Here is a 16,529-nt window from a genome sequence, read left to right on the forward strand (position 1 = left end):
CTTACATAGTGAATAATTTTAACGAGTCCTTATGTAAATTCATTCATTCTGACACGCCGACTTATCCATATATGGCAGTGGAAGTATTTGTTAAGGACACACCCACCCAAGGTGGCTCTGATTTCAGATCTGAAATAAGAGCACACCTGCTCAGAAATACCCCGTTCCTACAGGTGGTTCTCAGAGGTTCTTTGATCTTACGATGGAGATAGTGATATAAAATATGTGAAGAATCTTTACATTACGATAAGTCCACAAAGCACAAAGTTTCTGGTGTTTGAAAGCCCAGTTTTAACGCGTTTAACAGCGTCGTCACACCCTAATATAAAAACTGATCTAAAACACACCTATATATAGACAAAAAGACACTCCCACTTAGAGCAGCTCTTATTTACATATACGGCCTGAAGGACACGCCCACCCAGAGTCGCTCAATACATATCCATAGTGATCCTTCATAAGGTGACTCAGGGTCACACCCATATTTACCTGTGAAGCCACGCCCACTCCGAACCCCTCCTGTGCCCTGAGAGCGAAGGAGGAGAAACATGACGCAGCAGCAGCAGATGGAGACATTTCTCCGAGTGAAACTCAAACAGCTTGTTTTTATTCAAGTGTTTAAAATCAGTGATGGGGGCGGAGCTTCACGCCAAGCATCACCTTTATTCATCTTGACACCAGGGGGCGTAAAAATCAAAACGAAGAAACAAAAGTCACTGACCAGAGGGGTGTGTGTGTGTGTGTGTCCTGTTCTCACGCTAACAGTCAGGAAGGAAAGAAATTAAAGGGCGGAGTCGAAGCTGTGTCGTATATATGCTAATTTCCTCGGTCATGTTTACATAAAGAAGTTTAATAACATAGCAATCAGTGGTTATTTCACAATTGGGAGGAGAAAAGAGAGAAGTATACACGCTTTTACAGGGTGTGTGTGTGTGTGTGTGTGTGTGTGTGTGTGTGTGTGTGTCCTCGGGTGGATTAACGGGCAAGTTCAGGGGGCGGCGCTGCGTTCGTGGGGTTCCACTTTTCCGAACTTGTTGCTGTTACGTAATTAAATTCTTACATACAAATATGAACAAAAAGAAGCTTCATCTCAGAAGCTCTCGAGTCTTTCAGCGATTCCAAGAGACAGTCATAAGAGGGTGGGGCTTTATTCAGAGAAGGAGGGGCTTAACTCAGAGGAGGTGGGGCTTAAAGCTGCCCATCGCTGCACTGGGCATCTTGACATTGGGCTTCGCTCGTTTTTTCCGCCTCCTGATTGGAGAGATCATTAGAGAGGGCAGAGGTCTTCTCCGAAAACTCCTCTCCATCAGGCTCCAGGCCGTCAGGACAGGGCAGCTTCAGAAGCTCCTCCCTTAACTGAGCTGTGTGTCGCTATGGAAACACAAATGCTGAGGTTAATAAAATGTTCCATGAGACGAATGAGAAGTGTGTGTGTGTGTGTGTGTGTGTGTGTGTATGTGTGTGTGTGTGTTACCTTGAGTGCTGCTGCGTGGTGAGACATGGTGCGTCCCACTCGCTTATCACTGCTGTACTGCTGGATGTCGGAGATCCACTCCTCACACTGAGCCATGATCTCAGCTCGCTTCTGGTAGAAGTGCTTATGGATCACCTGCACACACACGCACACGCACACGCACACGCGCGCGCACACACACACACACACACACACACACACACACACACAATCAGTTTATAGCTACATTTCCTGTCCACGTGTACAGAATCTCACACACACACACACACACACACACACACACACACACACACACACACACACACACACACACACACACACACACACACACACACACACACACACACACACACACACACGTCTCATTATGTAGTGAATTGAAAGCTCCAGAGCAGAAGTGTACGGCTGACGAGGTGACAGCAGGAGTCACCATGGTAACCCATTTCTCACCGAACACACTGATCTCAGTCTCGTCTCTTCTCCTTCTTACAAATCTCACTACTGCTCCAAATATATCACTCATTCATAAGCCACACTCACTCATTCACACACTCACTCACTAATTCACTCACACACACACACACACACACACACACACACACACACACACACAGCCACTCTGTAAAACAGCTTTAAAACAAACACCTGTCACATCAAGTTTATACACAATCAGAGAGAGAGACAGAGAGAGAGAGAGAGACAGAGAGACAGAGAGAGAGAGAGACAGAGAGACAGCGAGAGAGAGAGAGACAGAGAGCGACAGAGAGAGAGAGAGACAGAGAGAGAGGAGACAGAGAGAGAGAGAGAGAGCGAGAGAGAGAGAGAGAGAGAGAGAGAGAGCGAAAGTTGTGATGACATTAAAGCAGTGATGTGGAACAAGGGGGTAATGCAATATACTGATACACAGTAGAGCATACAGATACTACACACACACACACACACACACACGGGTAATAAACAGTGGGTCTCTGACGTCAGAGCATGGAGTGTAACGGCCCATTAGAGTTGGAGTGGAGGAAGGACACCTTTCTCTCACACACACACACACACACACACATATATACACACACGGAGATACACACAGAGACAAATACACACACACACACACACACACACACACACACACACACACACACACACACACACACACACACACACACACACACACACACACACACACACAGTGACTAAGAAACCTGGTCATTCAGGATGGTCTTTAGATGGTGGGAGAAAGACATCATTTCATCTGCTTCTCTTCTTTCCCTGAATCACCATCACTCTGAAACAGGTCAATCTGGACTCATGACTTTTCTCCAGACTTTATTCTCCATAACAACCTGAAGTTTGAACAAACTTACACTTCTCAGTCCTAATCTTCTGACTTCTCTTTACTATTAAACACAGCCCTGAACATCGACAAAGACACGAGAAAGAAGGACAGAAGCTGAGAAAAAGAGAGAATTCATCAGAGGCATTACCACTGGGCATAGGGCAATGAGACACTCTGGAAAGGAGGGAGGGAGGGGGGGAGGGAACAGAAGGAGAGAAAAAGGGAAGATGAAAAAGTAAGGAAATGAAGGACTGTAGAAAAAAAGAAAGGGGTAGGAGGAAGGAAAGGAGGGAAAAAAGAAGGATGCAGGGGAACGAAGAATGTAAAGAAATAAAGAAAAGAAAATAAAGGGTTGAAACCACTGATGGTTTAATAAGCAGACATGGGAAATGTCCTCTAAGGAAATCAGAAGCAGATGGTGACAGAAGCAATGTGAAAGCTGTGAAGAACATGCTGAAAAACACCAGACATCACCACCAACACCCATAGAGCCCAGTAGATCCAACCTTCTCATCAGAAGAACAAACAGGAATTCACAAAAAAAACAGATTTACATTTGCGGTATTTAGCAGACGCCCTTATCCAGGGTGATCCCCAAACGTTCTAGAACCCAGAAAAACCTTTACCACACTGATGGAAAGGCCAAGTGTGGAGAAAGAAAGGATCTACTCATGATCCACATCATACAAACTGATAAGTGAAGCATGGTGGTGGTGTCATGGCTTGCATGGCTGCATCTAGAACAGACTCACTAGTTCTTACTGATGATGGAACTTATGATGAAAATGAAAAGTCTACAGAAACATTGGGTGCCAATTTAATCAGAGAAACCATCATCATCATCATCATCATCATCATCATCATGCAGCTAAACAGTGATCCAGAACACACCATCACAACAAAGAACTTTGTCATGGGGAAGATAGAAAGGTCAATCAACAGACCACCCAACAGAGTGAGGGGAGGAACCTGCAGAAACACACAACTGCATAAAGCTGCTGAGCTCCACAGCTGGAACACCATCAGACCTGATGTTAGGGCAACCAACTAGGAAATCTGTTTCAATAATCATCTGAAGTCAGGCAGCAGGAATTCTGATACATACAAGAAGAGAGTCAAAGAGTGTGTGTGTGTGATTAGTACTTCCTCTCGCCCCTGGTCTTTATTACCTTGAAGGTCACCAAGTTTGTTAGTGTTTCTTATTAGAGCATCAGCTACTGATGCGTTTTTAATAGAGATTACACACACACACACGCGCGCACACACACACACACACGCACAGGCGCACGCATACGCACAGGCGCACGCACACGCGCAAAGTGGGCGAGTTGAAGTTCCTGTAGTAATAATGAATGAATCAGTAGTTCTATAGACACACACCCGAGGTGTGTGTGTGTGTGTGTGTGTGTAGTAAAAGGTCATTTGTCAAGCTGTCCTAATCTGATTACATGTGTGTGACTCTGGGGTGTTTACACACTCACTCGGAGCGGCCACAGTGATGGATGCCGATGCCAAATAAAAGTCACACGCGCGCACACACACACACACACACACACACACACACACACACACACACACACACACACACACACACACACACACACACACAGCATCTAGACTCTGAGAAGTGAGCGCCGAGACACGAGCGAGATGAGAAGTGAGCGCCGAGACACGAGCGAGATGAGAAGTGAGCGCCGAGACACGAGCGAGATGAGACGTGAGCGGGGCGAGTGCCTAGAGATGAGTCAGAGGAACACTGATTCCCGTCACGTCATTGTTGAAGACAGGAGCTCCATAATTCTCTGTTGCTGCACCTTTAATTCTGCTCATTATAGCAGAGGCGTTAAAGAGCGCTGACTCGGGAGAGAACCAAAATAATACATCAGCCTCATTACTGTCCTGTCCTGACACGTCTCCATGGTAACCAAGCATCCAATCCAGCCAGGTGATGAGGGACCTCGCTATAGATACGACACACCTCAAACCCCTGACGCTGCTCCACAGTGAGTGTTTCATCATTAGAATATGATTAGTTTAATTAAAGTAATTTTTTTCATGAGCAAGTGAGATCTTATATTTCCTGCGTCTGTTTGCGTCACAGAGCCATCACACAAGATCTCCTGCCCTTCATCTCCACAATCATCAACGGGTCATTAACATCTGGCTATGTACCAACTACCTTCAAGCACGCAAGGGTCGTTCCCATCTTGAAGAAACCTGCTCTGGATCCATCAGACATCAACAACTACAGACCGGTATCACTTCTCTCCTTTCTTTCTAAATCTCTGGAACGCACTGTTTTTAACCAACTGTCTGTCTATCTCTCACAGAACAACCTCCATGATCCGAACCAGTCTGGGTTCAAAGCGGCACATTCCACAGAGACGGCCCTTTTGGCTGTTTCTGAGAAACTACATGCTGCTCGGTCAGCCAAGCTGTCATCTGTACTTATCCTTCTGGACCTTTCAGCAGCATTTGACACAGTCAATCACAAGACACTTTTGTCAACCCTCAAGAGCCTCGGTATCTGCGGAACAGCATGGGAATGGTTTGCTTTCTACCTGGAAGGTCGCTCATACCAGGTAACATGGAGGGGATCCACATCTGCCCCGTGCAGACTCACCACTGGGGTCCCACAAGGCTCTGTACTTGGTCCCCTCCTTTTCTCCCTCTATACCCACTCCATTGGTGAAGTCATATCCTCACATGGGTTTTCTTATCACTGCTATGCAGATGACACTCAACTCATCTTTTCTTTCCCTCCATCAGACACCACAGCTTCTGCTTGGATCTCAGCATGCTTGTCAGATATATCTTTATGGATGAGTGCTCACCAACTAAAACTCAACCCCAGCAAAACAGAACTGCTGGTCATCCCAGGTGATTCATCTCCAGGTCAAGATCTCCAAATAACACTTCATGACTCTCTGCTCTTCCCTTCAGCCACTGCTCGTAACCTTGGGGTAACTATGGACAATGAACTGTCCTTCTTCCCACATGTCACTAATGTTGCTCGCTCCTGTAGATTTCTTCTCTATAACATCAGAAGGATTCGACCATTTCTGTCCACACAGGCTGCCCAGGTGCTTGTTCAGTCTCTTGTCATTTCAAGACTTGACTACTGCAACTCTCTGCTGGCAGGTCTTCCCCTGAACGCTATTCGTCCACTGCAAATGATCCAAAACGCAGCTGCACGACTTGTGTTCAATCAGCCCAAGTTCTTCCACACCGCCCCACTGCTGCTCCTTCACTGGCTTCCAGTAGCTGCACGTATCAGATTCAAAACACTGATGCTTGCCTACAAGGCCAAAATGGACCAGCACCATCTTACCTCAGTGACCTCATCACATCTCGCACTGCACCACGCTGTCTGAGATCCTCCAGCACTGCTCCACTGGGATTATTTAGATAATAATGACTTGGTTGTTATTTTAGAGGACAGTAACTGAGTGTCCTGACACAGAGACTTCAGAAGAACAATAAAGCTGAGAATGAAGCTGAGGAGATCTATTGTGCCTCTGGAGAGCATGTGTAGCTAGTAATGTTTTGCTAATCCGCTTTAATGAGACGGTATTCCACACCCACGAGAGATATACTGAAAGCAACATGGGGGGTGTGTGTGTGTGTGTGTACCTCTTTAAAACAGGGGGACGGATTGCGGATCTGCTCCAGCATGGCCCACTTGACCGTGGCCTGGCGAATGTTTCCATCGTACTCTCTGGAGCTCTGCGTGCCGCTGGGCGTGCCACGGGAACGCTCGTACCCCGGCTCGTTAAAGTACGGCTCACACACCAGGATCAAAGACTGCACAGATACCAGCACCTACACACACACACACACACACACACACACACACACAATGTAAAATACCAATGAAATATCCATGATGATAGAGGAAGAGAGAGACAGAAAAAGTGTGTGTGAACATTTTTTTTGTGATGTCCTACTGGTGAATGTCCACCAATCTATAAGTGGTGTTACAGAATCAATAGAGACATCTTTATGAACTACTGGAAAAACCCATGGGGACAGGACGAGGACGACACACACACACACACACACACACACACACACACACACACACACACACACACATGTACATTCAGATCAATAACTCACACAAAATGAGGGGGAGTGGAGAGACAGGACTGGAAGGGGAGGAGAGGGATGGTTAAAGTGTGTGTGTGAGTGTGTGTGTGTGTGTTTGTTTATAACACGCTCCCACCAGCGTGATCAGAATGCTGATCAGGCAACAAACCCAGACCTTAGAAAGAAATCAATCCTCCATTAATATAAAAACAGAATGAGTTGTAAACCGCACTCTCGTGGGATTCGCTCATTAGCACACTCGCTGTTACACTGCTTTTGCTAGGTGATTGGGACACACACACACACACACACACACACACACACACACACACACACACACACACACACACACACACACACACACACACACACACACTAGCACACCACCTAGAACATGTAAAAATGCTGTAACCATAGCAATGAGAGAGAACAATGAGAAAAGTCTTGCACTGTTGAGAAGAGATAATATGAGAAAGATAGAGAGAGAATCTGACCTGTAAAAAACTAGACGTCTGCGGGTTCCACTTCTCCTCAGGGCGTCCGTGCCACGTGTTCAGGATACTTAAACACACCTGAGGGGGGACAAGAATCAACAAGACATTCCTTTACATCTAAAACTTAAAAGTGAAGTTCAGTGAAAGACAGACAGACATGTGGACACAGACAGATACGGAGAGACACAGAGAGACAAAAAAAAGATACACCGGCAGACATGCAGACAGACACAGAGACGTAAAGATAGACAGACAGACAGACAGACGTGTAAACACAGACCTTGCCGTCGTTGTAGAGGTTTGGGTTAAAGCGCACACTGTGGCCTCCCGTCGTCTCCAGATTAACCAGAGGAGGAGAGTTTGGATAATCCTGAGGAAAATACACATCAAACTCAAAGCAGCCGTTAGCATACGGAGTGTCTGCTGGACCTGTAATCAACACCTGAGAGAGAGAGAGAGAGAGAGAGAGAGGGAGAGAGAGAGAGAGAGAGGGAGAAAGAGAGAGGGAGAGAGAGGGAGAAAGAGAGAGAGAGAGAGAGAGAGAGAGAGAGAGAGAGAGAGAGAGAGAGAGAGAGAGAGAGAGAGAGGAGAGAGAGAGAGAGGAGAGAGAGAGAGAGAGAGAGAGAGAGAGAGAGAGAGAGAGAGAGAGAGAGAGAGAGAGAGAGAGAGAGAGAGAGAGAGAGAGAGAGAGAGAGAGAGAGAGAGAGAGAGAGAGATGGGTAAGATAACTGTATTCAGTGACGTGGCAAACAAGCTTGTGCCACTCAGACATTAGTTCTGTTTAGACACACTCACACACACACACACACACACACACACACACACACACACACACACTCACACACTCACACACACACTCACACACACACTCACACACACACTCACACACACTCACACACTCACACACACACACTCACACACACACACTCACACACACACACTCACACACACTCACACACACACACACTCACACACACACTGTGGCTGGTTATTAGCGGCGGTTGCTATAAGAATTGAGCAGCGTCTCCTCGTGAAAAACAAGGTGAAAATGACTTTCTAATGATGTATACATTATAATCAGAACTGATGAAGAAGGAAAGGGGAAGAGAAGAGAAAAAAGAAGAGCAGCAAAGAGAATAGAAGAGAAGAAAAGGCAATTGGGAAAGCAAAAGAAGGGTAGAGAAGAAAAGCGAAAGGAAAAATGGAAAGCAGAGGAAGAGTGGTGAAGAGACAAGTAAAAGGAAAAGAAGAAAATTAAAGGGTAGGGAGGAAGGGAACAAGATGGAAGACAAGACAAGGCAATGAAATGAAAAGAAAAAAGGAAAAGCAAGAAAAGAAAAAGGAATTCAGGGTAAAAGAAAGGGATGGATGTTAAGGCAAAGTTTGAAAAAAGGATAGAAGAGAAGGAAAGGGAGGAAAAGATACAAAAGGAAAGACAGAAAGAAGGCACATCTGTGATCAGTGTGTGTGTGTGTGTGTGAGAGAAACCTTCATGATGTCGAGACGTTCCTCATCACAGCGAACAAACACACTGGAGGAGGAGGAGAGGGGGAGGGAGGTGGACAGAGTGACGGCCTCCTGAGCGAGTCTTCGTGCTCGTGCTGCGCTGTTAGCATCGCTCGCGTTCTTCACCTGAGACAGGTAATGGTAGTTCACCTTAAACACCAGTTTCCCATCCTCATCATCACTCACCATCTCGAACGTGTCTATGGTAGAGAAACCAACCACACACACACACACACACACACACACACACACACACACACACACACACACACACACACGCTCACTTTAGTTCACTTGATTCTGGCAAAAAAAAACTCATCAATCAATAGACAAAGAGATGGAGAGCGACAGAATGAGAAGATGCAACAATCTCTATCACTCCATCACTTTATCTTCACCTCTTCTGGCTCTGTTTCCTTCTTTCTCAACATCTCACTCTTTCTGCAGCTCTTTTATTCTCTTAAGCATTTTTTTGTATTGAAGCATGTGGAGTATGTGTTGGATCTGTGATGATCTCAGATGTTGAGATATTTTATGAGTTGCTCAGTAGCTCCTAGTGTTATAATCTCCTCCTTCTGTAGAAAGATCATCAGTCATAATCACACACTCCAGTGCTCATGTTAGTTCTCACTCTCCAGTGTTCTGTAGTGTGTAAAGACTATAATCACACTCTTGATGTCTCCCAAATGAGGATGAGGTTCTGCTTTTGAGTCTGGTTCCTCTCAAGGTTTCTTCCTCATCACATCTAAGGGAGTTTTTCCTTCACCACAGTCTCCATGGTGATCATCAGAGATAAACACACACCATTCACCTTCACTGTTACATTCTGTAAAGCTGCTTTGAGACGATGTGTGTTGTGAAAAGTGCAATAAAAATAAACTTGACAATAATCTGTACATCTCTAATATCACTCAGAGAAACCAATTAAACCACAATTACCCTGTAACCAATCAGATCACAGCTCCTGCCTCTAATGTCACAATAACCAATCAGATCACAGCTCCTGCATCTAATGTCACAATAACCAATCAGATCACAGCTTCTGCCTCTAATGTCACAATAACCAATCAGATCACAGCTCCTGCCTCTAATGTCACAATAACCAATCAGATCACAGCTCCTGCATCTAATGTCACAATAACCAATCAGATCACAGCTTCTGCCTCTAATGTCACAATAACCAATCAGATCACAGCTTCTGCCTCTAATGTCACAATAACCAATCAGATCACAGCTTCTGCCTCTAATGTCACAATAACCAATCAGATCACAGCTCCTGCTCTAATGTCACAATAACCAATCAGATCACAGCTCCTGCCTCTAATGTCACAATAACCAATCAGATCACAGCTTCTGCCTCTAATGTCACAATAACCAATCAGATCACAGCTTCTGCCTCTAATGTCACAATAACCAATCAGATCACAGCTTCTGCCTCTAATGTCACAATAACCAATCAGATCATAGTCTCCGCCCCTGATGTTATAATAACCAATCAGATCATAGTCTCCGCCCCTGATGTTATAATAACCAATCAGATCACAGTCTCCACCCCTGATGTTATAATAACCAATTAGATCACAGTCTCCACCCCTGATGTTATAATAACCAATTAGATCATAGTCTCCGCCCCTGATGTTATAATAACCAATCAGATCACAGTCTCCACCCCTGATGTTATAATAACCAATTAGATCACAGTCTCCACCCCTGATGTTATAATAACCAATTAGATCACAGTTCTAGAAACTTCCATGTTGGTTACATTTCTGTCAGGTTTAAATTGGAGCTGATGCACATGAAATATCCCTAATAAATAAATAAATAAATAAATAAATAAATAAATGAATGAATGAATGAATAAATGAATGAATAAATGAATAAATAAATGAATGAATGAATGAATAAATGAATGAATAAATGAATGAATGAATGAATGAATGAATGAAGTTAATGATAAAGTGTTGATGAATGTGATCAGGAGTATTGAGTTGTCATGGTGATTTATGGTGATGGGGTAACAGTGTCTCACTGCTGCCCCAGTGGTTGTGTTCTGTAATAAACCTACCACAATGTCCGATTTTTACAACTTCCACAATCAATACATAATTACCCGTATTCTATATTATAATCTATACCATAATTCTCGTTTATCGCTCACCAAACTGCAGTTTCTTCATAGCAGCCACGTATTTCTCTTCCAGCGAGCGCAGGTTGGACAGAGGCTTGGGTCTGGCCGCAGTCTTTCTCGAGCACTCGGCCATCTTGCGCTCTGTTGGGAAAATGGACAGGTTTAATCTGGAGGAGTTTTACAGGGAGAGATGGAACAGCAGAACACATGAAAGAATAAAACTCGACGCGAGAATCTGACCAGGCGCTAATCTGCTATCCGGGCCGAGGACCATCATTCATCATTTTAATGGTGAGTAAGTCACGTCTGATGAAAACTCGTCTCCTGTGATTGATCTCAGGGTGATATTAAACCGTCACACGGCAGCGACGCAATTAATAATAATCTCGCCTGAGCATGCGCTGTAGCTAACGAGACACGCCCCCTGTTTAGACAAACCCCGCCCCCACACTGGAGTCTGTTCATGTTCCAGGCTCTTCTCCCTCTGCCTGATTTCTCCCTGCTTTGACACACCGCTGTGACACGGCTGATCGAGTCTCCCAGAATAACGTTGTGCGTTCTAATCAAGCGTGTCCACGCAGCACAATCACGTGCATGCCTTTATCCCTTTTCACGTGTTTTCTCTGGGACGTGTACGGGGTTAGGGGGAGGGGCGCAGACGAGCCACGGGAGCCGTAAAGCGCCGCACAGGATCGACTCCTTCCTTTATTCCACGCTGATGTTTGGGATTTTTAAGGGCGTTAGAATACAGAGGTCAATACGCGGCTGCAGAAGCCATTGAGAACGCTCATTATACTCGTCTTCTCTCTCTCTCTCTTTTTTTTTTTGTCTTAGAAAGAGGGAATGCCTATTAAACAGTTAAAACATTTCCTCTCCTCCCTGCTCTCGTTTCTGTCACTTCTCACAGCTATTAGCACATGGATTTACCCAACAGTGTCATCGATCAGCCTGAAACAATCCACACACACACACACACACACACACACACACACACACACACACACACACACCCCGAGAGAGAGAAGAGGAAAACACCATGGTCATGATTGAAGGTTCTCACCCTCGGTTCCTGTGTAGCCCGAGTCTGTTGTTTATTTTTATTTGTTTGTTTATTTATGTTTTTTAAATTTAAATTTACGAGTTCATTCCAAACCTTAAAAAAAGGCAGAAATAAATAAATAAAGCTTTACAAATATCCAGAAAATTACTGAGCACAGGTAAACAAATCAGACGGATACGTGAGGAATCGGATTACAAGCGCATAATAAATCGCAATCCTCAAGTCACTCTGGATAGAACTGTGTGTGTGTGTGTGTGTGTGTGTGTGTGTGTGTGTGTGTGTGTGTGTTACCGTGATTAGCCTGGCGCAGGCTAGTCGTAGCAGCGTAGACGATCTCGGCTGTTTTCTGGATATCAGGAACCAGAAGAGTGAGACCTTCAGGCTCCGGATCTGACGGCTCCGCCTTCATCACTCCTTTACTCTTATCCTTCTTCGACCTGAGAGGAAGTGGAAGAAAAAGATCATTACTTCTGATCAGATCAGAGAGAATGGGAAGAGCGGACAGACAGACATAAGGAAACAGGTGTGCAGACAACAGGTGACCGACAGAAGAGGAAGGAGAAGATTAGGGGCGGGCAGACAGACAAATAAAAGGACAAGGACAGACAGAGGAGAAACAGACAGGTGGGGGAGGAGGTGTGTAGACAAACAGGTGGGGGAAGGTGTGTAGACAGACAGGTGGGGGAAGAGGTGTGTGGACAGACAGGTGGGGAGGAGGTGTGTAGAGAGAAAGGTGTGGGGTGTAGAGAGAAAGGGGGTGTAGACAGACAGGTGGGGGAGGTGTGTAGACAGACAGGTGGGGGGTGGTGTAGACAGAGTTTGGGGGTGTAGACAGACAGATGGGGAGGAGGTGTGTAGACAGACAGATGGGGGTGTAGAGAGAAAGGGGGTGTAGACAGACAGGTGGGGAGGAGGTGTGTAGACAGACAGATGGGGAGGAGGTGTGTAGACAGACAGATGGGAAGAAGGTGTGTAGACAGACAGATGGGGAGAAGGTGTGTAGACAGACAGATGGGGGTATAGAGATAAAGGTGGGGGGTGTATAGACAGACAGGTAGGGAGGAGGTATTTAGACAGACAGATGGGGGTGTAGAGAGAAAGGGGGTGTAGACAGACAGGTGGGGAGGAGGTGTGTAGACAGACAGGTGGGGAGGAGGTGTGTAGACAAAGATGGTGGAGGAGGTGTGTAGACAGACAGATGGGGATATAGAGATAAAGGTGGGGGGTAGACAGACAGGTGGGGGGTGTATAGACAGACAGGTAGGGAGGAGGTATTTAGACAGACAGTTGGGGGGTGTAGACAGAAAGGTGGGGGAGCTGTGTAGACAGACAGGTGGGGGGTGTGTAGACAGACAAGTGGGGAGGAGGTGTGTAGACAGACAGGTGGGGGTGTGTAGACAGACAGATGGGGAGGAGGTGTGTAGACAGACAGGTGGGGGAGGTGTGTAGACAGACAGGTGGGGAGGAGGTGTGTGACAGACAGATGGGGAGGAGGTGTATAGACAGACAGGTAGGGAGGAGGTATTTAGACAGACAGATGGGGGTGTAGAGAGAAAGGGGGTGTAGACAGACAGGTGGGGAGGAGGTGTGTAGACAGACAGGTGGGGAGGAGGTGTGTAGACAAAGATGGTGGAGGAGGTGTGTAGACAGACAGATGGGGATATAGAGATAAAGGTGGGGGGTAGACAGACAGGTGGGGGGTGTATAGACAGACAGGTAGGGAGGAGGTATTTAGACAGACAGTTGGGGGGTGTAGACAGAAAGGTGGGGGAGCTGTGTAGACAGACAGGTGGGGGGTGTGTAGACAGACAAGTGGGGAGGAGGTGTGTAGACAGACAGGTGGGGGTGTGTAGACAGACAGATGGGGAGGAGGTGTGTAGACAGACAGGTGGGGGAGGTGTGTAGACAGACAGGTGGGGAGGAGGTGTGTGACAGACAGATGGGGAGGAGGTGTATAGACAGACAGGTAGGGAGGAGGTATTTAGACAGACAGATGGGGGTGTAGAGAGAAAGGGGGTGTAGACAGACAGGTGGGGGAGGTGTGTAGACAGACAGGTGGGGAGGAGGTGTGTAGACAGACAGATGGGGAGGAGGTGTGTAGACAAACAGATGGTGGAGGAGGTGTGTAGACAAACAGATGGGGAGAAGGTGTGTAGACAGACAGATGGGGGTATAGAGATAAAGGTGGGGGATGGGTAGACAGACAGGTGTGGGGGGTGTATAGACAGACAGGTAGGGAGGAGGTATTAGACAGACAGTTGGGGGGTGTAGACAGAAAGGTGGGGGAGCTGTGTAGACAGACAGGTGGGGGTGGGTAGACAGACAGGTGGGGAGGAGGTGTGTAGACAGACAGGTGGGGAGGAGGTGTGTAGACAGACAGGTGGGGGGTGTAGACAGGGACAGGTGGGGGGTGTGTAGACAGACAGGTGGGAAGCGGTATATAGACAGACAGGTAGGGAGGAGGTGTGTAGACAGACAAGTGGGGGGTGTAGACAGACAAGTGGGGGAGGTGTGTAGACAGACAGGTGGGGGAAGGTGTGTAGACAGACAGGTGGGGGGTGTGTAGACAGGGACAGGTGGGGGAGGTGTGTAGACAGACAGGTAGGGAGGAGGTGTGTAGACAGGGACAGGTGGGGGGGGGGGAGGTGTAGACAGACAGACAGTGAGTGAAGAGTGTATAAACAGACCTGAGGCGGTTGGTGTAGGTGTCGACGCAGGTCTTCATCCTGGCCAATAGCGTGCTGACGGAGGTGTGGCTCTGAGCATTAGGCTCCTCCTCCTCCTCTTCCTCAGTGGTGGAGGTGGAAAGAGGGAGCAAAAGAGGAACGAGGGAGGAGGATGAGGACAGAGCACGCAGGAGCTCCAACAGAGCTCGGTACAGAGGGACGTGACGAGCCATGTCCAACACTGAGAGAGAGAATAAATATACATCAATACTTAACACATCCTTTAATCTCTATCAATCTGTCCATCCTTCACTCTGTCCACTTGGGTATTACTCCTTCTCTTTATTTGTCCATCTATGAACTGATCTACACATCCATCTATCCATCAGCTCAATTTATATAGCACTTACATTTTCCTCTTCCTCCATCTGTATGTCCATCCATACAAGTATCCATCGTCACTTTATTTACACACAGATGAGCCTTACACACTGCGCACGCACGCACGCACGCACGCGTTTCCCGGCCAATCAAGTGTTTCTTCAGTAGTGATTCCAATAAAACATGCAATAATCACACACCTTTAATCAGACCTTGCGAGTGGTGTACCATCAGCTGGATGATAAATCATTTTAGTGTGAACATTAAGGACACAGGCGGAGACAGAGTGTGTGTGTTTCTGAGACGAGTTTGTAACTGAAGCTTTTAGGACAGGACGACAAGGAGAGACAGAACTATCGCTCTATTAACACATCACACTTCTCTAATAACCTCCTGTGGAGACGGTGAGAGAGAGACACAGATGGAAAAAGGTGTATGTGTCACTCTGTGCGTGTGTGTGTCTTTATGTGTCACATTGTGTGTGTGTTCTTCTATATGTCTTTCTATATGAGTCACTATGCGTCTCTGTGTGTGTCACTGTGCATGTGTCTCTATGAGTGTGTCTCTCTCTCTCTCTCTATATATATATATATGGCACTCTGTGTGTCTCTCTCTATATATGTGTCACTCTGTGTGTGTGTCTCTCTCTATATATGTGTCACTCTCTCTCTCTCTCTCTCTCTCTTATATATATATATATATATATATATATATGTCACTCTGTGTGTGTCTCTCTCTATATATGTGTGTCACTCACTCTGTGTGTGTCTCTCTCTCTCTATATATATGTCACTGTGTGTGTGTCTGTCTCTATATGTGTCACTCTGTGTCTCTCTCTATATATGTGTCACACTGTGTCTCTCTCTCTATATGTGTCTCTCTACATGTGTCACTCTGTGTGTCTCTCTCTCTCTCTCTCTGTCACTCTGTGTGTCACTCTATATATGTCACTCTGTGTGTGTCACTCTATATATGTGTCACTCTGTGTGTGTGTCTCTCTCTCTCTCTCTCTCTCTCTCTCTCTCTCTCTCTCTCTCTCTCTCTCTCTCTCTCTCTATATATATATATATATATATATATATATATATATATATACACACACACACACGTGTCACTCTGTGTGTGTCTCTCTCTATATATGTGTCACTCTGTGTGTCTCTCTCTATATGTGTCACTCTGTGTGTCTCTCTCTATATATGTGTCACTCTGTGTGTCTCTCTCTATATATGTGTCACTCTGTGTCTCTCTCTATATGTGTCACTCTGTGTCTCTCTATATATGTGTCACTCTGTGTGTCTCTCTCTCTATATGTCACTCTGTGTGTCTCTCTCTATATATGTGTCACTGTGTGTATCTCTCTATATGTGTCACTCTGTGTGTGTCTCTCTCTATACATGT

At 46.1% G+C, this 16,529-nt stretch overlaps 1 protein-coding gene across 1 annotated transcript in view; it reads right to left on the minus strand.

Moving 5' to 3' along the window:
- Positions 1–585: 585 nt before the first annotated feature.
- birc6 (baculoviral IAP repeat containing 6) overlaps positions 586–16,529 on the minus strand; it is an 83,131-nt gene continuing 67,187 nt past the window's right edge. The window contains 9 exon segments of the mRNA XM_046855349.1: positions 586–1,371; positions 1,475–1,609; positions 6,438–6,626; positions 7,388–7,465; positions 7,668–7,829; positions 8,876–9,093; positions 11,055–11,165; positions 12,376–12,521; positions 14,772–14,991. Of these exon segments, the coding sequence (XP_046711305.1) occupies positions 1,189–1,371; positions 1,475–1,609; positions 6,438–6,626; positions 7,388–7,465; positions 7,668–7,829; positions 8,876–9,093; positions 11,055–11,165; positions 12,376–12,521; positions 14,772–14,991 (1,442 nt within the window). The 3' untranslated portion in view covers positions 586–1,188.

The sequence above is a fragment of the Silurus meridionalis genome, chromosome 8 (assembly GCF_014805685.1).
Source record: "Silurus meridionalis isolate SWU-2019-XX chromosome 8, ASM1480568v1, whole genome shotgun sequence".
Taxonomy (NCBI): domain Eukaryota; kingdom Metazoa; phylum Chordata; class Actinopteri; order Siluriformes; family Siluridae; genus Silurus; species Silurus meridionalis.